This window comes from Sturnira hondurensis, unplaced genomic scaffold (assembly GCF_014824575.4).
Source record: "Sturnira hondurensis isolate 20B ecotype Veracruz unplaced genomic scaffold, ASM1482457v3 Scaffold0006496, whole genome shotgun sequence".
NCBI classification, from domain to species: Eukaryota; Metazoa; Chordata; class Mammalia; order Chiroptera; family Phyllostomidae; genus Sturnira; species Sturnira hondurensis.
In genome coordinates this window covers 18,306,575-18,332,482 of record NW_028079127.1, presented here as the reverse complement: position 1 = coordinate 18,332,482, position 25,908 = coordinate 18,306,575, and the positions used below count along the sequence as shown (strand labels likewise).

Here is a 25,908-nt window from a genome sequence, read left to right as displayed (position 1 = left end):
AGAAGATCGGGAGTGGGACACGAAGGCCCGGATGTTTGGGGGGTGCTGCCCGAGCAGGAGGCTGAAACTCCAGCCCAGAGAAGCATGTCTGGCAGAGGTGGCCCCTGGGCAGGGGGACAGGGAGCACAGCAGGGGCTGCCAGGGCACAGCAGACAATCACTGTGGTCAGATCTGCACCCAAGACCCCCAGCCACTGTGCCAGGCCAGCCAGGGCACTGCCTGAGGCGTCTCCGCACAGACCTGGGCAGGCCACACTGCCCCGGCGTGCTCCTCCGGCCTCGGGTGCTGTTCTCTCCATCCCCGTCCTTGTGCTTTGCCTTCCCGGTGATGCCGGGGCCCCTCCGCAACGCCTCTGCCAGGCCCCTGTCCTGGACGACAAAACCAGGGCTCGGGCACTCACACGATGCACAAGGCCTCTGGTGATGCTCTATCTTCCCAAGCCCCACTCCCCTAAAGCTTTACTCATGCCCTCATCCCCCAAGAAGTAACCCCAGCCCCAGCCCCTGTGCTCAGGAACCTGCCCTGCCTCCCAGCATATCACGGCTGGAGCACAAGTGTGGGTCCTTGGAAAATGCTGTCACCCTGTCTCCTCATTCCCGCCTTTGTCAAGTATGGTAAACCACAGGTTCCAGAGCTGCACAGCCTGGGTTCAAATCTGAACTTGACCACTGACCTGCTGACAGACTTGGACAAGTTATCTGATGCGGGGCTTCAGATCCCTCACTTGTACACGGCATCTCTCGTAGCGGTGCTGCAATACTGTATTCATGGCCTGTACTGTTGTTCTGTGCCCGGCTGGGCACAGGGGCGGACTGCTGGCAACATGGCTCCCCCCGCTCTTACCTTCATGGGGGCCAGGTCTGAGCTGGGCTTTTGGGGTAGCCCTGGGCACTGGGTGGGGGGTGCTTGATGAGGCCCTGAACAAGCCAGCCTGGGGTCAGGCCCAGGGAGTCTGAGCCGCTGGGGCAGGTGGCAGTCTGGCTGCTCCTCCCGTGACAGAAGCGCTCCGTCTACTCCCTCCCAGCCTGCGGTTGGGGTGGGCTCCCCCATGCAGATTCCCCAGGGGCTGGGGTGCCTCAGCAGCCAGATTAACACAGGAGCCAGATTACTGGGGCACAGAGGGTCCCAGCTGCCCTGGGCTTCAAGGAGAGGGCACAGTCACCCAGCAAGGTCACTGGGGCACCAGCACCAGGTGGCGGGCAACCTCCTGGGGTTGGCCACCGGCTCGGTGCCCGCCTCGTCTGTGCCACACAGGGCGTCGGACTTGCCTTTGGCTTCATTGCAAAGATGGAAAAATGTGGAATCAATCTCCCCTGTAGCGTGGTCTGACTTCACTCAGACTCTAAAGATCTAAAACAGATGTGACCGAAGGGGCTCTCTGCTGTGGGGCCTGGGGCGCTGTCAGAGCAGAGGGGCTGCGGGGACCAGCGCCTGCCGGCTCCGCCCTGTCTCCTGCCAGCTCCTTCTCTGTCCCTCGCCGTCTGCATGTGCCAGCTGGCCTTCCCGCACCGAGGCCCTGCGTCGGCCCCAGCCTGCCTCTACACTGATGGCTCCAGCCTGGGGAGAGCACCAGCCCTCAGAGTAGCGTTTCGACGCTGCACGGGTCCGACATTGCATGGGTCTGATGCTGCACGGGTCCGATGCTGCATGGGGACAGGGTTTCGCCTCCTGCTTCTGGGCCCGGCCCCTGGCTTGTGAGAGGAGCATGCTGGGTGCCGAAGGGACACGTGCTGTGAGCATTGGGGAAGCAGAGCGTAGGCCTGTGCCAGCCAGCCCGACTCCTAAAGGCAGCCCTCGTTTGCAATGCTCCCCCCCGGCCTGGCCCTTGGATCTGGCGAACTTGAGGGGACAGAGGGGAGGGAGGCAAGGGTGGGCAGGCTGGAGGGGCCCTGCCAGATGGCTGTGGAGGGAGGAGACCTCCGGGCCTCGGCGGGAAGTGGGGGTGTACCCCCTCCCACCTTTCATCCTGATGTGATGAGCACCAAAAGCTCCGTGTCCTCAACTTCCGAGGGGAAGGGCGGAGATGCCCCCCTGTGCGGGCATCTGCCTCACTAACCGGCCCAGGACTGCGCACACGGCTGAGGCACACACAGACCGAGTTTCTGGAGCAGCGCCGCCCGGTCTCTCTGGCTCCACAATGACCCAACAGCCCGCCCCGCCCCGCTGAGGGCCCGCTCCCTGCGGGCAGCACGTGAAGCACGGTTTCCCATCGCTGGGTTAGCTGCATGACTGAGGAACCCTGGTCCTGATTTGCTCTCCTTGTGGTTTTGCAGCAACTCCTTTTACGTAAACATGGGCTTTTCCACAATACCCCCAAAGGAGAAGCAATAAAAAGTGAGTTCTCTCGCCACCGCCCAGAAAACCGGATGCTCCTGGGACCCATGGGGCACGAACCCCCCACCAGACTGGGGGTGGTTTGAGCAACACACCCCACCGACACTGGCCTGCGTCCAAACTCTTCTCTTTGCCGGCCCCAGGCAGGGCCCGCGGAAGCCGATGCCTGACAGGGACAGGCCACAGGTGCTGAGGGCTGGTCACCACTCAGCCACAGACCCTGCTGTGCTCTGACCCCAGGGAGGGAACCGGGACCTTGGCCCCCTTCTGTGCCCCATTTCGGCAGAGGTTGACTTGTCCGACAACCCGTGTGAAGGAACTGACCTACCAAGGCCTGACGACACACAGCAGCCCCAAGCCAGAGGGGCGGCTCCCTAGCTCACTGGAGGCCTGGGCGACCTTGGGTTGCTGCCCCACTGCTAGGACCCACTCAGGGACAAGACGGGCTCATGGGACCCCTGCCCTGGGGAGCACATGCCTCTCATCATGGCCAGTGTCCGGGCTCACTGGTCCACCAGCTGGGCCCAGACAGCTCCCCAGACGACAAGTCCTGCTGAGTTCAAAGCTCCATTCTGCCCTTTCTCCACCCGGCCTTGACCGCAGTCTGGGCCGAGACAGCTCTCGCAGAGGGCAGCTGGCCCAGCCCTCCTCTAGCAGTGCCTCCTCTGCAAGGGTGCCAAGGGCCACAGGCCGGCTGCGCCGTGGTCACCGGCAGAGCCGCACAGGCCTGTTGGGAGCTGCCCGGCCCGGCCACAATACTCACACGGGCCCTTCCTTATGGTCTGGGCTTGACTCTTCCTTGGAGAGTGCTTGGGTCCCCAGAAGAGCAAGAACAAACCTCCTGAGTCCCCTTCATCCCTCCTCTCAGAGTGAGGCCCTGCTCCCCTCCCCCCGCTCCCAGGCCCCAGAGGAAACCACAGTCGCCCGGAGCCCATCTGGCCGACGAGGCCTTCCAACTGCAGTTTCTCTGGGAGGGGGCACTTTCTGGCGTAGCCACAGACGGATGGAAGACCAGGATTCCGTTGGCCCCGATGCAGGGACACACACGAGCTGGCCCGGCCCCAGCCCGGCCCCAGCCCGGCCCTGGGGAGACACAGCCCGCCCATGCCCCGTGTGTGCAGGCCCTGGGGAGCTGGGGGGTGGTGGACTGCCCAGAAGAGCGGCAGGCCAGGGGAAGGGCCAAGGCCCAGTGTCTCTGGCACAGACCAGAGGGAGTTGCATCCCTGCCCCCCAGGAGGCCGCCTCTCAACAGAAGAAACAAGTCTCTCATCACCCAGCCCCACGGCAGGAGATCGGGCTGTCCTGAGCTCGACTCGGCCCCAAGGGCAGCCCCTCACTGTCCACGACTCGAGAGAGAGGACAGCCAAACCCACTGGGACGAGGCAGGCTGAGCGGCTGCATGTGCTGATCTGGGGGGTGGGGCACGCCGGTGACTCACTTGCAGCTTCCCCTCAACTGAGAGCCAGGCACCCCTGGGAGGATGCCCGGGGAGAGGCACCGCGAACCCCCAGGGTGGCCAGGCAGCTCGGTGCCCCTTCCCCACCAGCGTGGAACTACACGCCTCACCGGAGCAGCCCATCAGACAGGGACCCGGCAGGACCCTGCATGGGGGGCGGCAGGGCGTCTCAAATAAGACGAGCCATCTTCTCCGACCCCCCGCAGCAAACAGGAGAAACCCCTCAGCCTCGCTGAGTGGGTGGCACAGTCACTACAACCTGTGAGGACGACCGGTGCCGGCAGGGCTGGGGGGGCCGCCCACCCCCCACTCGGCACACCGAGGGTCTGGAGCCCAGCGGCCCCCCACGAATCATGGAACCTGAATATGACAACACAGCAGTACTGCGACCGCCCGAGCCGTGGGGCCGTAAAAACCAGTGGGAGCAGGAATACCACAGCTCGCTCTTCAGAAAAAGCAGCAAGACGTGAAATTGGAGCCAGAAGTGATTCTGCTGTAGATTTCCGAGGCCAAACTACCCAGCTGCTTTGGCGGCCCAGGCCCTGACGGCAGCCTGCCCCGCTCCCGGGCCCCATCCCCATCCCACGCCCTGGCCGGGCCGTATGAAGACCCAGGGCCTCCTCGACCGCCCGAACCTCTGTACCTCAGGGGTCTGGAGGCAGAGGAGGGAGCCGGGCAGGAGGACTGCCGCTGCGGGAGACAGCCCCTCCCTGATCACTGGTGGGTTTTCTAGCTTCCGGCAAAGGGACCCGCGTGGCACTCAGCAACATCCCCACAAGAACACGAAGGGAAATGTTGGGGCCTGTCTGGGTACCCACTGAATGCTCATCACCAAGCAGACAGGCCTGGCAGTCACAGGGGCCTCGGGTGGGTGGGAGAGGAAGCTCGAGGGAAGAAGGCCCGAAGGGATTCCCAGCCCCCACTGTGGGACAGACAGGTGGGCTGTCAATCAGGCCTCCCCTCTGTAGAGGACACCCAGCTGGGCCGAGGTCCATGCGGGCGGGAGGAGACAAGGTCAGGCCAGAGCAGCCGAGGCTTCTGACTCCTGGTCCCTGTGAGCCTCGGGGGTCGACCACCTTGCACAGGAAGAGGGCGGGGGCAGGACCAGCAGGTCAGGGATCCGGGGACCACAGCACAGTGTGCGTTCTCTCTGGTGGGGAGGGGACTCAGGCTTCAGGCAGGCTTCGAGAGGGAGCAGGGGGTGCACCCATGATGCACGGCCCCCACCCCAGGAACTCCCGAGAACAGCCCAAAGGGCTGTGAGGAACAGAAAGTCTCCCCAAGGAGAACCTGGACTCCACCGGCAGAGAACAGGGCTCCCCAGCAACGCCAGCCAGAGGACGGTGGCCACAGCAAGCACGTCTCCTTGGAGGGCTCCTGTCTTGGCCTGACACCTGGGTCTGGGTTCACGGCTCCCATCCAACGGGGCCATGACCCATCCCCAATATTCAACAGTCCCCCACGGACTCCCGTCCCCCCCGTCACCTCCTGGGCCAGACTCTTTCCTGGACGTGGGGGCCGCCTCCTTCTCGCCCCTACGACCACCGCCAGCTGGACACTAGCACCTTGCTGGCGGCTCACTGTGGCCCTGGGACTCAAGCCCAGCACTTACAGGGTTAGTGGGGCACCCGCTCCTGCCACTGCCAGGTCCCTGGCCACGCCACTCCTCGGGGGACATGGACTCGCTGCTCTGCTTCCGAACAGCCGGCACCCGTCCAGCACACTCCAGCCACCGGGCAGGCCCACTGTCCCACCCTACCATGGAGGAAACCGAGTCTCTGGGGACGACGTCAGCTGCCCAGGCCGTGAATCGTGAACTTGGCCCTCAAATCCAGGAGGGCAGCTGTGCCCAGGCTCCCTCCAGAGGGGGCTCACTGGGCTGAGCAGTGCAGCCTGAAACCCAAAAGGGGACTCCTGCTCCCCACAGCTGCCAGGGACACAAGGGCCGACCAAATCCCGGCTGCTCGGAACATGCTGCTGAGCTGGGACCAGCGTCCCAGGGCTCAGCCCAGGGACGCCCCCGCCTGCAGCCTCACAGGGTCAGGTGGGGCTACACCCGTATACAGAAGGGCCGGGGCAAAGGGTGTGCTCCGGACACCGCCTCGGGGGCCTGGCTTGCTGGCCGTGATCCCCGAGTGCCACACAAGATCCCCTGGGAGGCGAGGTCTGGTCTGCAGGGTGAGCTTCCTGAGGGAGCGCCCCTGGGGTGGGTGGCAGGGGACAGAGGGCCACAGAGGCATCCAGACCCCAGCCACAGGTCAGGCCGCTGGAGAGCCTTCACTTACTCCGTGGTGCCAGTTTCTTCCCCAGCTGCTAACACATAAACTTCCATGAGAATCCCAAACAGGGACAGGAAATATTTTGTGTTACACTCTTCTGGACCCAAGGGCACTACTTTTAACCGTCTTCTCAGACTTACTTTTCAATTTTACCCCATGGGGTCCTCATGGGTCCCACCTGACGTCCCCCGGGGTGAGCCGGTGAAGAACACGGGGCAGGTGCGGCCGCTCCTGCCAGGGCCGAGGGGGACTTTTTAAGTCTTAGCACATTGCTCCTCTCTCTCAGCATGCGCCTGCTCCAGGGGGACCAGGTGACCAACCTTCAGAAACGTCTGCACAATGCGCCACAGTCCAGCTGGCCCCCAGGCACAGACACAAGACCTGCCCACAAGGGCCCTGCTTTCAGTGGGCCAAGCGTGCACCCCAACTGGGACACTAGGACTTGCTGTGAGCCGCGTGACATCACAGGCTTCTCCCACTCAGCCCAAACCCAGAGGTGAGGAAAGAACGCCACGCCGTGTCCACTGCTGTCACAGACTCAGGGCTTCTTTGCATCCCCCCTACACCCTCGCTCTCCCCATGAGCTGGACCGGGAGACGGCTGTCGGCCTGCCAAAGTCAAGGAAGGAGGGGGCCTGAGGACCTTTACATCCTGCCTTGTCCGCCCCCCCATCTTGCCACTGCCCCCGACCTAGATGTGCCCAGGACCCCCCTTGGCCTACAGGCAGCTGCACCTCAGCCAGAACAGCCCTCTGCCCGATGAGATGCCCCCGACACGCCTGCCAGGCTGGCACCACCTCCTGTCAGGGCTTTTTACCCAGATACTGCCACCGATGTCTGCTGTGCACTTCGGACCCACGCACATTCCACAGGGCAGGCCCACATCTATCCTGCTAATGAGGGTCAGCGCCACAGCTCCCTGGGGCCGGACGTAGGCCAACACGCCCCCAGACCCGCTCCACTGTCACTCCACAGGCAAGGAGCACGCCAGCTCGAACCCAGAGCCTGGCTCCCAGACGCCTGAATTCCTATACCCGGGTGTCCACCCAGAGGAGAGGATGGATGGACAGTGTTACTTGCAAGCTCAGCTGGCCTAGGGCAGCCCTGGGTGGGCACACCCTGGCAGGATCTGGCACTGGTGATTTGGGGGTCCAGTGGCTTGTCAGGACTCAGGCGGCTCTGAGAGCCAGGGTCCCAGGCAGGCCCTGCCAATTCATTCACTTGGGCTGGAAACGGGCCCGTCATCGTCACGGTTCTGAGTGTGGACGGCAGGTGGGGTTGTGTGTGGCCTACCTGGGTGAGGATGTCCAGCTGGCCCACGATGTGCTCCAGCGTGCTGGTCAGTGCCTGCGGCACGCTGCTAGGCTCTGGTGGTGGGCTCCGCACTGACTCCTGGCTCCTACCTTCGCCCGAGGGGACAGGGAAATCCACTTCTGGCTAAAGACAACGAGAGGAAAGGGGGCCTCAGGCCTGAGCGAGGGCTCGAGGGGGCACTGGCGGGAGCAGCCCCTCTAAGGGGCTGGGCGGAAAACCAGCAGCACGGGGGAGAACGAAGGCTCCACCAGTCGGGAGAAAAGGCCCCAGCAGGGACCCCCAGTCCAGGCCTGCACACCCTCTTCCAGGCCTTCCCCTCAGAGCAGAGGCCAAGAGTGAGGGGGATCAAGCACCCAGCAGTTGGGGCTGGGGGGCAAGGGGCCCGGAGAGCACCCTCAGCCGTGGGCTAGAGGCCCCGGCTGCTTTCAACGAGGCTTGGGGTTCCTGCCAGAAACCCTCCGGTCTCCAAATGTGGAAGCCAGCCCCCCAGACCCCTACCACCAAGGACCGTGACTTCATAAGGGAGCTCATGCTGGCCCCACAGGTGTCCCCCAAGTCGGGCACCACTCTGCGCGCAGACGAGGCCTCTCCTGACCTGGGAAGTCCTTGTCTTCCCAAGCCACCGGCTCCCGCGGGCACAGCCGCAGGTGCCCCAGTTTGGTCTGGGGCCCCACAACCCCCCTGTGGACTCGTTCCCTGTGGGAGTGACGTTCTGGGCGAGGCTCGAGCTCTCGGCTGGCCCCGGAGCCCTGCAGCCCACCACGGTGGCGCCCTTGGCCCAGGGGCCTTCCAAATGCTGCCGCATCAAGCTCGGCTCCACCAGGCCCCCAGGCCCTCCACCCCCGAAGCAGACGCCAGCCCCTGACCGGGCACCCTGCTCCGGCCCGCCCTCCCGCCTCTGCACTGGGAAGGCGCCCATCCCCACCCCGCAGTGGTCCTCCAGCCACTGCATCTCAGGACCTGGGCAGGCCCACCACCCACCCGTGTCCGTGCCCCTGTCCCTCTCCCTGTCTCTCGCTTACACTCATCACCCCTCTGCCTCTGAACCCAGGAGAGGCCTGGGCTCGAAGCCTGCCAGCTACCCACACCACAGAAGGGCGGCGGCCTGCATGTTTCCCTAGATCAGGAAAGTGTTCTAATCTCCTAGATAACAACCTCTTGAGTGTATGTCAATTTGAACTCGGAAAAACGTAGGCCCTGGTGGTTCAAGAGACCTTAAATGTGAGACACAGCCGGAAGGGATTCCTGGAAACAGAGCCTCACCGCCACCAGGACACGAGCTGTGGTGCAGGGCCCCTCTGTGAGACCCCGCCCACAGTGCGGGGGCTCTCCGTGTTCTTGGGGGTCAGTGCGCTTCAGCTGTGAACACCAGAGGCCCAGCCCAAAGGGGAGCGTTTCAGAGGGGGCCTCCCAGGCCTGCACCTCCCAGCCACGGCCCTCAGGCCCGGAAGCTCTCTCGCGAGGCTGCAGAGTGCAGAGGCGAGAGTGGCAGCCTGGCCCACGCCGAGCCCCAGCACTGACTGGCTGAGCGACCTCCACCCCTCCTCTGTGAAGTGGGGGTGATGACCCCCGCCCTTCAAGCAGCTGGGCTGGGGAAGTGCTTGTCTGAGGCCACCAGCAGGCCTTTCTGCAGAAGACACACGTTCACAGTTCTGTGCCCACTAGGCCCAAGGACCCCAATTCCAGACCCTGTCCTCTCAGCTCCCTCAGGAAAGGCCCCCAGAGGAAGGGTGGGAGCCAGGCACCCTGCACCCTGACAGTCGACACCCTCCAGCAGTGGGCAGACCCTGCTGCCTGCTGCGCAGGAAGGGGGTGATGGAGGCTCGGAGTGTTTCTGCACAACGGCCCAGAAACCGCACAGGGGCTCTAGAGGTAGAGTGGGGCGGGGGGCTGGGAGTGGTGGGGAGGCAGTCCGAGGGGCTGCTGCGTGTTCCCACCTCCTCCAGGGACTGTGGGGAGGCGCAGGCCTCAAGCCCCAATCCCAAGGGCAGGGCCCTGCCTCTGGGCTGCGCCTCTAGCTGGCCACACAGTCTCCAGGTCGCCTTCACCAGGACACAGCGCCCCCATTCCCTGTGCACTCTCCTCAGCAGATGGCACAGCACAGAGAAACGGCACTCACCGCCGTGAACTTATCACCTGGGTGCCAGCGATGTGGATGTGTCACTCTGTTCCCCTCTACCCACGGTCCTTCACAGCAGGCACCATTAACCTGCTTTGTGCACAGGAGGCAGGCTCATGGAGGTCAGGTGGCTCACTCTGAGTCACCCAGGACAGGCAGTTCCCGGGCGCAGGGCAGCCTCTGGCAGGGCCCGCCACCTGTGGTTTTGCCTCCACGGGCCCAGCTGCCCTTACGCCCCCAGCCCCTCAGTCTGACACTTTCTGGGCCATTCCCCCTGCCCTCTTGCCCTGGAATGCCCGCCTGGCACAGAGCTGAACACGGAACAGGCCCTCTGCAAACAACGGATGCCGTGAAGAGCCAGCCCCACCATGGCGACATCCCTGTGCAGTGACACCTTCCCAGGACCGGGGCCAGCAGCCCCAGCCCACCGCATTCTGCAGCCCCTCACCAGCACTCCAGGGCTCTCTGGAGATGTGGTATTTCTCCGAGAGCTGGGCAAGTAAGGGATAAAGCGGAAGTGAGGTGACGGGCAAGACTGGGAAGACACGCGCACCAGGGCTGGGAGCAGTAACGGTGGCAGGATGCGCAGAGCAGCATTTAAAGGGAAAACCATATCAGCGCTTTGCCGAACATCGAAGGGTTCCAGGGGCCTGCCTGGTGGCTCTCGGGTGCCTCACATTTACCCCCACACACATCTGTGGGGCTGCACCAAGTTCACAACTAACTTCCTTCCTTCCTTTTAAAAAAGTGTTTTGGTACTCTATTTACAGCTATTAAAAAAAAAGATTGTATTTGTTTTTTGAGAGAGGGCAAGGGAATGAGAAAGAGAGGGAGAGAAACATCAGTGTGTGGTTGCCTCTCGCACACCCCCTACTGGGGACCTGGCCCACAACCCAGGCACGTGCCTCAACTGGGAATCGAACTGGCAACCCTTTGGTTCGCAAGACACTCAAACCACTGAGCCACACCAGCCAGGGCAGTTGACCACTTTCATTGTTGCCAAATCTTAACATCAAAACATCTTCACATCAAAACAGAAAAACAGGTTCGACTCGAAGTAGAGGACCCTGTGTGACCCTGCAGAGAGCTTGCCTGGGGTCTCAGGTTCCCCTACCACCGCCTGCAAACATGTATTGGCTTGAAGGAGAAGAAAAGAGAGACTTCTTTTAAGAAAGTTTGCTGGTTTATCTGAAGAAAGTCTTTATTTCTCCGTTTCTAAAAGATACTTTTGAATACTTTGCAGAGGTTACTTAAGTGCCTCCTGACTTGTGCGATTTCACGTGAGAATGACTGTGACTCCAACCTCCGACCCGTGTGCAGGCGTCTCCTCTCCCCCTCTGCCTTCAAGCTTTTTTGTTTTTCAGAAGCTTCAGTGTAATTTGTGCCGGGTTTTATTTTGTGTTCTTCTTCAGCTCTCCTGTCATTTCTCCGAGCTTCTTGGATCTGTGGTTTGATGCCTTTCATTGTTTTTAAAAGACCCCTGGCTGTTATCTTTTCAACAGCACCAAAACCCAAAATGTGTTGCTTGTTTCCTAGGGCTGCTCTAAAAAATTGTCACTTGGTGGCTTAAGACAATAGAAATTTATTTTCAGAGTCTGAAGTGAAGGTGTCGTCAGGGCCCCAGTCCCTCTGGAGACAGGAGGAGAGTCCTTTCGCGCCTCTTCAGCATCCCAGGGCTGTGGGGCCCTTGGTGTGGGGCCACGCACTCCAGTCTCTGCCCTGGTCTTCACCGGGGTCTCTCCTCTGTGTCGCCCACTGCCGGCTTTCCGGCCCACCCAGCCATCCAGGATGCGCTCATCTGGAGACCCTCAACTTCATCACAACAACAAAGACCCTCCCCAAACAAGGTCACATTCACAGGTTCTGGGCGTTAAGGGCAGACATACGTTTTCAGGGCAGGGTGACCGCTCGACCTGCTGCGGAATGCTGAGATACACATTGAACCCCACAGACGCAATGTCTGTTTGCTGACCTCAGCGGTGTGACATTGCAGCGAGGACACCGAAGGAGACTAATGTCAATGGAGAAAGGCACCGCGTTCCGGCACTGCAGGCTTAACTGGTTTAAGATGTCCATTCTCCCCCAGGCCACCTGCCCGAATGAAAAAGCTGATTCTAAAACTTACAGGAACAGGTAAAGGAAGGAGAAGAGCCAAAACCATTTTTGAAAAAAAGAACATTAGAGGACCCACCTCTAAGTGACTCTGACACTCAGGCTAAAGCTGCAGCCCAGACAGCGTGCTTCGGGTGAACACACACACAGAGCAACAAAACGGACAGGAACCAGAGGCAGACCCACGATACCAGGCCCATTACTTTTTAAAAAGATTTTATTTGTTTGTTTCTAGAGAGAGGGGAAGGGAAGGAGAAAGGGAAAGAAACATCAACGTGTGGGTGCCTCTTGTGCGCCCCCAATGGGGACCTGGCCCGCAACCCAGGCATGTGCCCTGACTGGGAACCGAACTCTCGACCCTTTGGTTCACAGGCCAGCATGGCACTCAGTCCACTGAGCCACACCACTCAGGGCCAGGCCAATTAATTTTTTAAAAAGGCACACAAAGAACTTAGTACAGGAAAGAGTATTTTTAGCAACTGCTGGAACAACAGAATCTCCACATGCAAAAAAACGAACTTTGGTACATAACCTGTATCTTGTACCATGTTAAAAAGTAACTCAAGCCCTGGCTGGTGTAGCTCAGTGGATAGAGTGTGGGCCTGCAAACCAAGGGATTGCAGTTCGATTCCCAGTCAGGGCACATGCCTGGGTTGCAGGCCAGTTCCCAGCAGGGAATGCATGAGAGGCAGCCATACACTGATGTTTCTCTCCCTCTCTCCTTCCCTTCCCTCTAAAGATAAATTTTTTTAAAAAAAGTAACTCAAGATGGATCGTAGACTAAATGTAAAACCTGGAACTATAATGTTGGCACATGTTTCTCTTCTAAAATATAGGGAAAACATCTTTGTGACCTTGGGTTAGGTCACAAAGATTTCTTAGATATGACACCCAAAGCAGGATCCACAAAAGAAAAAGTTTAAAGATGAACTGCATCAAAACTCAAAACATTTGCTTCTTGAAAGACACTGTTAAGATGAAAACACAAAGCACAAACTGGGAGAAAACACCTGCGAGTCACGTAACAGGCAGAAGACTCAGATCCAGAATCTACAAAACCTGCAAAACTCAGTGAGAAGACATAAACAATCTAATTTAAAAAAATAGGCAAAAGATTTGAACAGACACTCCAGCAAAGAAAATACATGACGGCAAACAAACACCTAAGATGATGTTCTATAGCTCTGGCCGGGTAGCTCAGTTGGTTAGAGGACCGTCCTGAAACAGCATGGACGTGGGTTCGATCCCCGGTCAGGGCACAGACAAGAACCAACCAATGATGTGTCAGTTTGGAACAGCAAACCTATGTTTTTTTTCCTCTCCCCCTTCCTCTCTCTAGAATGAAAAGGAAAAAAGGTGCTCTATGTCATTAGTCATCAGAAAAATGAAAGTTAAAATCACAGTGAGACAGCGCCACACATCGATCAGAGAGGCTAAAGTTAGACAGACTGGCCGCGCCTAGTGCCAGCAAGGAGGCAGAGAGACGCGACCTACCTCACACAGCCAGGGAGAAGGTGAGATGGGACGAGCATGCTGGGAAGCAGTTCGGCGGTCTCCCCAAATGACACACACACACATGCCCCAGCCGTCCAACTCCTAGGCACTCACCCAAGAAAAGTGGGGAGACAGGTACGCGGAAGGATGTGTGCATGAGAGCTGACAGCAGCTTCGTCTGTAAGAGCCGAAGACTGTGAACAAGCCAATCTGCACTAACAAGCGGACAAACAACTTGACGGTGCACCCCCAGCAGTAAAAGGAGTGTGACCGCACAGGCGGATCTCCCAATGACTAGGTGGGGTGAGGGAAACCAGACCGAAGACTACATCATTGTGCAATTCTACTTCCAGCAACTTCTGGAAACCGCACCCTGGGGCTGGGGAGGAGGGTGGATTGACTACAAAGAGGCGTGAGGCAACTTGAGGGAACGACGGAGTCACTCTCCACCTCGATCACAGCAGCGATTACGTGACTGTCTGTCAAAACTCAGAGAACGCTTCACTCCTTTACATGGCGAACATTACACTCACGTGTCACAAAGCCCGACTCTTTATAAAGGCCGCTACAACTGAGATGCCCTGGGACCCCCCCACCTCAACACAGCAGTGACCATGGCACGACCCATCACTGCTGCTCTGCTCCCAGGGTGCAAGTCACCACCCCTCCAAGGGCACCCAACGGGCCAAGCCCAGGCTGCAGGTGCCCGGGGTGGCCTGTGAGGTTCCCTGCTGGTCTGGCATCAGTTTCCAAGTGCAGAAAGCCAGTATGATAGCTCGGTGCTTCCAGTTCCCAAAGCCTCGGTCACCCCCGGCAGCCAGCACCTGTCTGTCCCCAGGCGGGGTTTCCCAGGCCGCGGCTGTTCTGTCTGTAGACATCAGGCCGGCCGCCAGAAGTGGCTGCAGTTTTCCCACAACAACACCACCAGCTGACTCCGCAGAGCGACCCCTCGAGTGGGTGGGTGGTCAATTATTAACCCCTGCTCAAAGCAGAGGTTACTCTTTGCCCCCCAGTCTCCAACACTGGACCCTGCCCCTGGCCCTTCCCTCCCTGCTCCAGAAACAGGCTCTGAAACAGACAAAAACATCCAGGAACTGGTCCACGGCTTGCAGCTGGGGCAGAAAGAGGACAGAGAGGTGACCCAGGCCTAAGTGTCTCACTGGTCTGGGTGTCTCACCGGTCCTACCTCCTTGTAGAGACCCAGGCAGGGAACCTGTCTGGCCACTGCCCACTTAAATCACAAAAGCACGTCACTGCTTCCAAAGTAGGGCTGAGTGCAGAGCAGAAAGATCTAGATGCTGACCACCACCCCCACCCCACCCCGCCAGGATGAAGCCTTTTCAATGGAACCTTTCACCGGGCTGCTCACCCGCATTCTGCTGAGAGGGTGCCGGTCCCGGCCACCGGCCCCTCTCAGCCTGCCCCGCAGGCCTGTGCCTCTTTGCCAATCAGTCTCCATGGAAAGTCCGCCGGTGTCCCTGGCAGGCGGCCTCCCTGTTTCCTAACCCGGGGCCTGGCAGAGAGAGAAGGGAGAGACGGAGCTCACTGCTCACCCCCATCACCAGCATCCCCAGGGGAGAGAAGCATGGCTGTTTTCTCAACTCTGGGCTCAACAGGAAACGAGCAGTACCTTCCCCACACACACTCGTGGACTAGACGTGTGACAGCCTCCTTCGCCTGATAACTCCGAGTTCCGTCCTGCAGTCCAACGAGAGGAAGCTGCTGGTTCTGAACAGAGCCCAGAACCCGAGGGAGTTCTGGTTTCTCAAAACCATCCCACTGTTTGGCAATCTTGCCAATGTTCTCTCCAGCCAGCCGAGTGAGCCTGGCCTTTGGTGATAGCTGCTGCCCTGGGGTGTGGGTGTATGAGTGTGCACGAGTGTACAAGGTGCCTGCGTCTGTGGCTGAGGCCTGGGAAGAGCTTTCCCGCTGAACACCACCTGTTCTGGGAGGGCCGGCCGTCACTCAGGTCAGTTCCACAAAGGCCACTGAGCGCCCACTCCAGGCTGCCAGCTCCCAGCTGGGAGACAGAAGCACCCCACACCGAGACCAAGGCTGCCGAGGGAGGGAGATCAAGGCAACTGATAAAGCCCATGTGTTGATTGTACGTTTCTTTTTTCTAATTGAACTGCTTTGAACTAACTTTAGACTTACAAAAAGGTTGCAAAACAGCAGAGAGTCTCCATCTATTCTTCTCCCAGGCCCCTCCGGCTGCTGTCATCTCACATCGCTTCGAGGACAGCGACCGCCCAGGCAATCAACACGGGCCAGTGCCATCAGCCACACCAAGGGCCCCACTGGGCACCCCCCGTTCTTCTACTGACGTCCCTGGATCCTGATGTCGCAGAACTCGACCCAGGACCTCCCGCCGCACTTAGTTCCTTCTCCTTCGTCTCCTGCAGTGGAGCCAGCCCCTCGGTTTCCTGTCTTTTGCGACCTTGACCCTTTGGAAGAGCACTGATCAGTTATATGGTCAAATGCCCCTCGATTTGGGTCTGGTATTTTCTTGTGATCAGAGCGAGGTTATGCATTTTTTGACAAGAACGTTGTGGGGCTCATGGGAACAGGACCGGTTGGTGGTGGTGCTGACCCCTGACCGGCAGCATGGACCTCTCCACCCGGTTTCCCCAGGGCTGAGTCACAGTGCTCCCTGTGTGGTTCATCTCGGAGGACAGTGGCTTTTAAAAGGAAACGTGTGGCTGTCATTACAACTCTTGCGCGTCAGCCCAGCTTGCTGGTGGCTGCAGCTGCCCCACAGATGAGAGGCCTCCCGTGACGAGGAGCGGCAGAGCGACGGGTCGGGAAGGCGCGGAGGCTCTCAGTGACAAAGAGGGACAGTAGCCGTCTATTTATAGATCCACTTGAAGACAGCTCATTGTAACTACTGGAGTTGGATTTTTGGAACTTTGGGAACAAAGGCTGGCTATTTTAAACTCTGCTTGCACTTAGCTCAATAGAGAGCGTGAGAGGCCCCAACCACACCTGGGCACCGCTCCCAGTCTGGGCAATTCAGTTTGTGCCGCATCTCGGGCAGGAGCAAAGCCTGCCTCCCCAGCAGAGTGTGCCGGCCTCGGGTGAGCCAAGCCCTCAGCCCCCGATGCCCCGAGGGCACTCCAGGGCCCCAGCCTCCCTGTCCTAGAAAACAGCCCGCACACAGCTGTGTGGGGCCCAGTGACGTCACCTCCCTCCCTCCATGCAGGCTATGGAGAGGGACAGTACCCCCTGTGGACAGGATGCTGGCCGTAGCCAGCCTACCTGCAGGACACGCCTCTGGGCTGGGACAAAGATGTTCCGGGGCTCACAGACACATGTCCCTGAGGGTGGAGGCAGGTGGGGCGCAGAAGCTCCCCCAGCCCAACTCGGGCTCTGGACCAAGGCTCTGCAGCCGCTGCACCACCAGCCCACGGGGGAAAGGGGGACGTGGGTTTTCTCCAAGTCTCACATCCTCATTCTACGTCCTTCTGTGCCGACAGGGAGCACCGAATGCCAGTCTCCACACCATGGGGAAACACGTGACTGGGGACCAGGCGTCTGACACTAGGGAATTGTTCGCTTCGTGGAATGTGATGAGAGCATTGCAGTTGTGTAACCGGAAACCGCCTTTACTTGGCGTGAAACATGTCCGGGGCCAAGTGAAAACACCCCAACTCTCCTAGAAACATGCGGAGACCAACAGAGTAACACGGGCGAGTGCTGAAGCTCGGTGATGGGTCAGTGGGGTTCGCCACGCCATTCCCCCTACCTTGTATGCTACTCAAAAATGCCCACAACACAAAGATTTTTTGTTTTGTTTCAATGATAATAAGAAAGCTCCTGGGCCACCAGAACGAGCTATAGAGCTGACTGAGGCCAGGTGAGCAGGACCCCGAGAGAAAGTGGGGCACAGGGTCACCCTGCTCGGCGCCCCAGCCTTCTCCAGCCCAAGAGGCAGGTCTGTTGGCACTGCCACCGAGAAAGCCCCCGAGGGCACCCGCAGCATCCAGTGCACCTGCAGCAATGCCTGGACCTTCAAAGAAACTAATTCTAAGATAGTCTCCATGGAAACCCTCCATTCTGACTTTCCCATGGTAACCAGTGAGAACATAAACACAGTATAACCCAACACTCTCACACCACACGGGCAAGACTGCTGTCCGGTCCGGGAGATACAAGCTACAAAGGGCTTTTTTCTACTGAAAGCAAGAAGTGCTGCAACCTCTAGCCTGGACCTGCAGGTTCTAGCCCCCTCCTTCACCCAGCCGCTGCCAGACCACCCCATGCCCCCTGCCTCTGGCCAGGCTGCCACACCAGGCCAGAAAGTGGCCTCCTCCATATGGGACCCTTAAAACTGCCAGAAGGCAAGAGCCAGGGCCTGTCCCCAGGCTCGAATGCTGCACCCACGCTTCCCACAGACTCATGTCCTGAGAGACCCCTTCCAGACACGTGCTGGGCACCTCAGGTGACCAAGGACCCAGCCCTCTGGCACATGAGTGAGGACTGTGAGGAACTGACTCCAGGCAGGGAGGGCTTCCCCAGCAAGCACAACCTGCTGTCCATCCTGGGAGGACTGCCTGGAGGGGGTGCCATCTGCAAAGCTGAGTGTAGCTCTGCCGAGGCAGGGAGGACGGCCCAAAGCATCGCAGTCAGGCTTGAGCAACGGGGTCTATTGCCTCTTGGGGGTCGCTTCTTCCCCTTTCCAGTGACAGGTTTGAAAAAGCAGCGTGGAGAAGGCAGGGAGACACAGGGAGGGAGGGATGCTCAGAGACCAGTGGTCTTAGCTCCTGCCCACCCTCTCTGCTCTGCCTCGCACCTACGACCTCTGTGGGCTCTCCTACAGAGAGAGGACTTGTCAGCACGGGGCTTGTGCGGCACCAGGCTGCAGTGGCCCTGGGGCCAAACAGAAGTGCTCCAGGGAAGAGCCCGGCCCTGCCTGGGGCACGTGCCTCGAAGAGAGCCGCACGCCGGGACCTCCTGCCCGCTGCCCCGTGGCTCAGGCTCACTTCTTCAGTGCAGCTGTGGAATCCCCACTGGCCTCGAACCCAACTTTTGGCTGTTGGGGGAAAGAAAATCCTAAGCAGTCCTAAGACTCTTGAGGGAGAGAACGGAGCTCTCAAAGGTATACGTGCGTGCCCAGGTGTGCATACCAGGTGTTTTGCGAAGCACCCAGAGCCGGATGCAGAGCCACCAGGCTTCGCTGGGACTCCAGAGTCAGGTTCGTCTATCTTCACGACACTGTTACTATCTCAGAATGCCTGCCCTGGATTTCTGTGATTGTCTCCTGGTGGCTTAAGTCACTAACTAGGCCTTCTTCCTGAGAAGCAGGCCACTGTCCTCCGGTCAGGGACCCACTTGCCTGCAGAATGGACGGGACTCTCCAGTGGCAGGAAGCTCCCATCAGCCCCTTGAGGGGGCAGCACAGAACCTACCCCCTGTGCCCTCTGCAGTCATCGGTCATTGCTGTCCCAGGGCTTGGTCCTTCTCTCCCTATCTAGAGGCACTTCCCCAAAAGGCTCTACAGAGAGGACCCTCCCCTGGTGAGTTAAATGTAGAGCCACAGCAGCCAGGCCACCTCAAGGCCAGGTGTCAGGCACTGTCACCTGCCAGCTTCCCCAAAGTCCTCCGTGCTCTGGAGGAGGGGAGCTGACTGAGGCACCCCACCCGCAAGGCCAAGGGCAGGAGGCAGGTGGCCTGAGGACTCAAGACTAGGTGACTGGGTGGATGCACAGCACTAGCGGACAGGACAGGACAGGACTGGGACGGGGCAGCGGGCCAGCAGGGGCCACACCCCACCTGCCTAGAGGTGAACAGAGCCCAGGAGGTGCCTCTGGGATTGAAGAGCCTGTGGGGCGTTGCCGAGGTTTTCTTTCCACACTGCACGGGGAGTGGGACCCAGGACCTGCCGCTTTCCGGGAAGAGTCCGCCGGCAGCTCTCCAAGTGCCTCCTAAGCTGCGGCCCCCGGGGCCACAGAATCTCCCCTCCATGGACAGACCCTTCCCCGCCGTCCCCGCCCAGGATGCCACAGTCACACGGGCAGTGGGTCTTCTGACAGACCGGGGACCGGGGCAGCAGCATTGCCGAGAAACGCAAACCCATCAGAAACGAAGAGTGTCAGAAATGCAAACCCGTCCTGAACTCGACACCAGGGTGGGGCAGGCCGTGTCCGAACCAGCCATGGGGTGACTCAGGGAGCCGCCACGAGCAAGCGGCCTCTGGCAGTTGTGTCCAGCGTGGGCAGGTCCGCCTCCTCACCACACTGCCCGCAGGCCCACTGAACGGCTGCGCCACTGCCAACTGCGGCCTCATCCTGTCCGAGGCCCCGCTCAGGCACACACGGCAGTGTTCCACCACCTGCCTGGGAGCGGCCTAGCCCCGTCCCAACCCAGCTGTAGCCTCTGGAAGGAGAAGGAGAGGAGGCAGTCCTGCCTGCTTCCCAGGAGTGGACACGACAGGTGGCACCCTGAGGGGAGGGCCAGCCCCGACCCTGGCCAGGGGTGCTGGAGTCTCTGGGGCTCCTAAACTTTGCACAGCCATGCTCCCCTCAACCACTGTCCAGGGAGGTGCTGTTTCAAGCAAAAAGCTTTCTAAAAATCATACAGTTTGGTAACAAATATCGAATCTGCTCTAACTCTAGTCTCCTCTGTTCCCCCCCAGAAGCAAAGAAACCCAGAGCACCCCCGCATGACTGCCATGCAGGGGGAGGGGCCGTGCAAGTTGGCCGAAGTGCAGCACCCTGCCAGAGGGCCTCAGTCACCCGGAACACCGTGGCTGCCCTGGCAGCCGCACCGCAGCGGTCCTCTGCAGAGGAGCCGGGGAATGAAAAGTGCCCGAGGGCTATCCTGTAGGCAGGCAGGGAGACAGCTGGGCACAGAGGCCCCGGATGAGCTGCTGGGGTTCCTGGAGCGCTGCGCCTCGTGAGGCCAGGCCCCCACTCGTGTGGCCGAGGGCCACGCTGGCCCTTGCAGCAACGAAGCGGGCTGCAGACATGACCGGCTCTTCAGCCCGGGCCCCCGGCACATCAAGAGGCACCTCTCAGCCTCACAGGCACCCCGAGACCAGGCACAAGGCACCCTCTGACTCCCCTGCTGCCTCGTGAGCAGCCCAGAAGACTCAGAGCCAGGGCTGGGGTCAGGGCAGAGGAGAGAGGCTCCCAGACCTGTCAGGCCGAGGTCCACTCCAAGTCCTGAACGTCCACCCCATGTCTGCCAAGCACCCCTCAAATCCACACTTCTCCTTGCTACATAAAGTAAATGCCAGCCAGAGACTTGTGTTGTCAGTAAGAGACTCATGTCCTTTATGTTCCCAACAGAGAAAGCAAATCCATGAGGCCAGTGGGAACAGGCCCCTTCCCTGACTTCGACCCTAAAACTCCTTAGGCTTGGAGTCTCCTCGGTGAGAACTCAGGTCTTTGGCAGCCACCACCCAGGACCCCCAGGGCCCCCAGGACCCCCAGAACCTCAGCATCGGCAAGATTCAGGGCCAAGACCCTCTGGGCCAGGGATCAGGCCCAAGAAGCCCTAAGTCAGGCCCAGCCCTGGGTGACATCCTGAAGCAAGGGTGCGGGAGCCGCTGGGCCTCTGCCTCTGAGCCAGAGGGGCCCAGAGGAGGGGACAGGCCATCCTCAGGGAGGGCAGAGCCTCCGGTCAGAGACCCTCAGTGACCGCGGCCACCTCGCACATGGGCTCGAAGGTCCTGGGCACCTGGGCCTCCCACGGGGAAGCGCCGCCCCCGCTGGGCTGCACAAGGGCAGCGTGCAGAGCAGAGCCCACAGGGAAAACGACCCTGGTCAGAATGGCCTGGGCCTGCCCGCCAGCCCCCACGCCGCAGGTTCTGAACACTGTCACCCTGACTGGGGGCAGGGGTTCATCTAGCTCTCCGTCGAGCAGAGGAAGGAAAAGAAACATCTTAAAAACAGCTAAAGCCTGGTGAGTCCTCACCAGGTGCCAGGCATGGTTCCAAGCTCCCGTTGGCCTGTGCCACCTTCATGAAATCTCAGCAAGGAGGGCCTGGTGTCTCCCCTGTGAGTAGAGCAGAGAAAGGCTCGGCCCTAGGAGTCAAGGTTATCACCTGCACTGAAGGACAGGCAGCCCAGGGAACTCAGGAAGTGGGTTTTCAGTTCTACTGAATTACCTAGAATTCTGTACTCTCCCCTCCCCCACAGCAAGACCTTCCTTCCCACTTGCATATGGGTTCAGAGAGACATTTAGAAGGGCAAGAATAAATCAGATAAATGAACCTCTGCTGCTCAAAGTGGTTTTAAAATGCTTCCGTGGTTGAGGCAGAATCAGTCCCAGGGCAGCTGGGATTTGAGGGGCAGGTGCCAAGTCCAAGGTCAGCCAAGACATGGTGATCCTTACGCCTCAGCGGCAGGCCTGTGAGGACGTGTGCTAGGGGACCAGGGACACCCGGGGAGCAGAGCTGAACGCCACACAAACTGTGCAGACAGCCGCGGGGCCCCACACGAGCCCCCGGGAAGCGTGTGTCCGTCTGCTCGGACCCTTCCAACCTCACTTCAGCCCTGCAGCCTCTGCCCGCCTGCAGCCCTGCAAGCAGGGAAGTGCCCAGCCACAGCCCCAAACCCCTTCACCCCAACTCAGCCAAGACTGGAGAGAAAATGGAGCCCACTTTTCTCATTCTGAAGGGCTGGGAAATGGCTTTTGCTTTTCAACATGAAATGTGCCTAAAAATAAGCTGTGAATTTCAACCAGCGATTGAAAATAGCTTTCTCTGGCAGTGAACGGAGCTCTCTTCAAAGTGGGCTTGAGGGCAGCCTCCTTCTGAGACAGAGGGTTCCACGCCACACGTGGGGCCAGGTCTGGGCAGGGGTCTCCAGGGCGAGGGGCTGTCACAGGTTCACAGGGCTGCCCTGCCCTGCTCTGCCCTGTGACTTCTAACTGCCACACTCTAAAAGGCACATGGTCAGGAATTCAAGGCCCAGCACCTGGCCCAACGGTCTTCCTACAGCCCTCAAATGCCCAGGCACGACACATGGGGCTCTGAGGCCAGGGTCAAGGCCCAGTGTGCGCACAGAGCTGGGGGCAGGTCCCAGGCTGCAGAGCTCGTGGGGCACAGTGGTGGCGCTCGCAGGTTCTCGGAGAAGCGAGCCCCTGGCCCACCTCCAGACTGCTCACTAGGTATGACCTGGGTGCCAGGCAGGCCCACAGGAGGGCAGGGCAAGCATACTCTCCAATGTGAGTGACCAAAGCCAAGTTCTACAGGCCCTTTTTCTGTGATTTAGTATCACCTCCGGAAGACTCCAAAGTCTGAGAAACCAAATGTTTGTACAAAATGGGCCTGTGTCAGGAACCCAGGCTTAGGAAGGGGGTAGCTTTGCCTGGAACCACACAGTCAGGGCTCAAGACCCCAGAGCCCACGTGCTACCCTCGCCATGCAGATGCCCGCAGGGCTGGGCTGTGGCCTGAAGGCAGCATGGGGACAAATGGTTGTCCCCAACCCTCTGAGCACCTGCCCGCCATGCCCACCCTGACCTGTCCCTCTGGCTTCCCCACCCACAGGCCTCTCCCTAGATGATGAGGCCCCAAAGCTCGGGAGAGAAAGGGTGCCCCACCTGCACCCCGAGCCAGGACCGAAGGGAGGAGAGGCAGCTTGCCCAAGTAACTTCCCTAATTACTCTGGAAAAGGGGCACAGGGCCCCCATGCTGGTGGGTACCAACCTTCCCAAGATTCAGGTGGCACCCTCCCCTGGGAGGGGGAGGGTGGGAGTGTGGGGGGGAGGGGTCCCTTTGCGGGAGCAGAAGGCTGGATGGACTCCAGCTTCCTGGTTCTATTCCCGGCCAGCCTTGGCTCAAGGGAGCCTGGGGCAAGCTGCTTCCTGTTGTCCGGGCTGTTTCCGGGTGTGGGAGAGGCCCCGCTCCCTCTGAGGCCAGGAGGGCGGGTTACAGAGCCTGTGGCCACTGGGACCTGAGACCCTTGGGCTCCACGGCCTCGGCTTTAATGGTGAGTTCCGCCAAAGCCCCGTGCAATCTCACTCAGTGAGGCCTCATCAGTTACCTATTTCCCCCAACGTATTTGCCAGAAATACCATTAACTGTTTGAGTTCAGGAACACCGAATGCCCTCTTACCAACAAAAGTAGTAAAAATGGTCTGTGGCCAAGGAACTTCCTCTCCATGGTTAAAAGGAGAGGAAGTGCGAGTGTGGGGGCAGCCTGCGCCCAGCCAGCTGTGGCTTCAGTACCGAGCCCTCCAGGAACCGGGCGGGCCTCGGCCCAGAGGGCGCACTGCCTGCCTCGCTGGCCCCTGTGCTTATTGCCTGTTCACTGCCAGTTTGAAAGTGGCACCACGAGGGACAGAGCATCATTTGCTGGATGATGAGGTCTTACTACGGTCCCTTCCCTGTGACCAGCCTCAGCCCCTAATCCCCGCCGTCCCCGAGCCTGGTGCTGTTCACTGGGACCCAAGCCATCGGCCCCCGGGCTTGGACAGCCCAGCCAGGCTACTCACCAGATGCCTGGAGGAGCTGGCCAGCGTGGCTGGTGGCCTCTGCACTTTCAGGATGTTCCCGTAATCCATGACATCGAAGTTGCTCTTCCAAACCATCACCTGCGAGACCAACCGACGCCCAGAATTAGAGAGAAGCCCTCAGTCCTTCATGGAGAAAATGGGCCAGAACAGGGCAGTGGCCTCCCCCCGACACCCCAACCCAACACTGGGACCTGCCCCTCCTCCCCAGAGAGCAGGCTTTTCGTCTGGACGAACCCCAAGCAGGCTTCTGCACTCGCGGGCCCTCCTGCCTGGACTGTCCCTAGCCCATGCCCCATGGAGTTGGGTCCCCAGGCCGAATCGTCCACATCGACACCACCTTCTCAGAGGGGCCTTCCCCAGCCCGCACCCCGACAGCTCCTTCAAAGCACTGGGGCCACTGAGTACTGCTTCTCTGTCCCTTTTCTTTGTCACATCTCCCCACGACAACGAGAGCTCCCGAGGGCCACAGCTGGGCCCGCCGCGCTGTGAGGAGTGGCCAACGGATGAACTCTGGCCCAGATCACTGGTGCAAGGATCCCGCTCCAACCCGGCTCCGGGCCTCACAGCTCTGAGACCTGGCATCAAGGAGAGAACGGTCTGGACGCCCACCAGGTCAGGACCTTCAAACCCTGAGGCCTGCAGATTACAGGCTCTGAGCCAGATGCCAGGGCCAAAGTGCCCACCAGGGGAACAGGTCATCAGTGCTTAACCGTCTGGGCAGGAGGCACTAAGGCCTCAGCACACAGGATGACAAAGTAGAACAGACGTCCTTACACGTGCCCTCTGCAGCCATGGAATTGGGACATGCCAGCCCCTCGAACAGCACATAGGCAGGCCGGGAGCAGAGGGTAGTGGCTGAAACTGCTTCCTCCCCCACGGGGTGGGTGACGGGAGGCCTGCCCCCAGGGCTACTGTGTGGATGGAGGCAGAGCCCCTACACTGCCCACCCTACGAGGCCTGCCGTCCATGTCTGGTAACCAGCAGCCCAAGCCACTCCCTCCTCCTGACGGTGTGGGCAGGGCAGGCTCACGCCTCCGCCACCAGGTTGGCACCACAGGAGACCTGCCCCGGTGAGACTAGGGCCCCAGGTTTGAGCACCCCACCCGGCTGCAGCCTCCCGGTCCCCTGCCAGTCCTGGGCAGCATCGGCAGAGACCCCTAGACCACCCTCACTCACTTGCTCATCGGAGCCTCCAGAGGCGAAATATTCCCCTGTTCTCGAAAAGGCAATGGCGGTGGCTGGACCCTATAGGACAAATGGGACAGAACAAACACCCACGGTCACTCTAAATCCTGACAGGGCCCTGGCTGGCATAGCTCGGTGGATTGAGCACGGGCCTGCGAACCAAACGATCGCGGTTCGATTCCCAGTCAGGGCACATGCCTGGGTTGCGGGCCAGTTCTTTGCAGGGGCCAGTTCCCAGCAGGGGATGCACGAGAAGCAACCACACATTGATGTTTCTCTTCCTCTCTCCTTCCCTTCCCCTCTAAAGATAAATAAATAAAATATTAAATAAATAAATAAACCCTGAAAGGCACAGGGAGAGACCTGGAGCTGGTAGACGCAACCACGGGACAGAGGGCCTCCCTCAGCCCACAGTCCTCCCCAACCTGGAGGGACCTGCGGGACCTCAGGTATAAATGTGGGCCACGCTGACCACGCTGAGACCTGGGACAGGCCCTGAGCACCAGTAACAGGACCGAGGCCAGGCTGGGGGGCAGTGGGTGGGCAGAGGGAACTGAGCAGCCCTGCCAGGCTGGCACCACTGTCCCCACTTCCCGAGGGGGCCAGCAGGCAGAGAGGCACGCCAACTCGCCCAGACCTAGCGATGGGACCAGGCTGTGGCCCTCCAACGAAGCCCCACCCTGCCCACACCACCCTGCAGCTGTCGGGACAAGTGCAGAGCCCCAGCGATGAGCCAGGCTGCACGTGCAGTCAGGGAGCCCCAGACGACCCCAGAGGCCAGGACCAGGGCAGGAGAAAGGCTGGGGCAGGGGTCACCAAAGAAGCAACAGGACCCCCCTCCCAGGGAGGGGACATGCCCGTTCTGGCCTCCCAGGTGCTGAGGGTCCCACGACCGTCTGAAGGGTGATGCCAGGCCTGAGCAGTGCCCAGGGTGGGGCCCAGTAAAGAAGGAGGGCTCTTCACCACATGCGTGAGGGGTGCCCAAGGAGACAGTGTGTTCAGCCCACCACCACGCACCATCTCCTCCCCACCGAACTTTTCAGAGGAACACTGGGCAGGAGGGAAGCTGTCCACCCACACTTCTGGAATCTACCCATGGCTCCTCTCCACAGTGCCCACAGTGGGGTGCTGGAGAGAAGCTAAGTTCAAGGCCAGC

General features: G+C 60.1%; 1 protein-coding gene across 2 annotated transcripts in view; it reads right to left on the bottom strand.

The window, feature by feature from the left end:
• Positions 1 to 25,908, bottom strand: part of POC1A (POC1 centriolar protein A) — a 54,419-nt gene that overhangs the window by 6,321 nt on the left and 22,190 nt on the right. For both annotated transcript variants that reach the window (XM_037049566.1, XM_037049565.1), the window contains exons 8-10: positions 24,744 to 24,812; positions 23,547 to 23,645; positions 7,362 to 7,505 (exon numbers count right to left, since the gene is read on the bottom strand). In XM_037049566.1, coding sequence (XP_036905461.1) covers positions 7,362 to 7,505; positions 23,547 to 23,645; positions 24,744 to 24,812 — 312 coding nt within the window. The remainder of the gene's footprint in view (positions 1 to 7,361; positions 7,506 to 23,546; positions 23,646 to 24,743; positions 24,813 to 25,908) is intronic.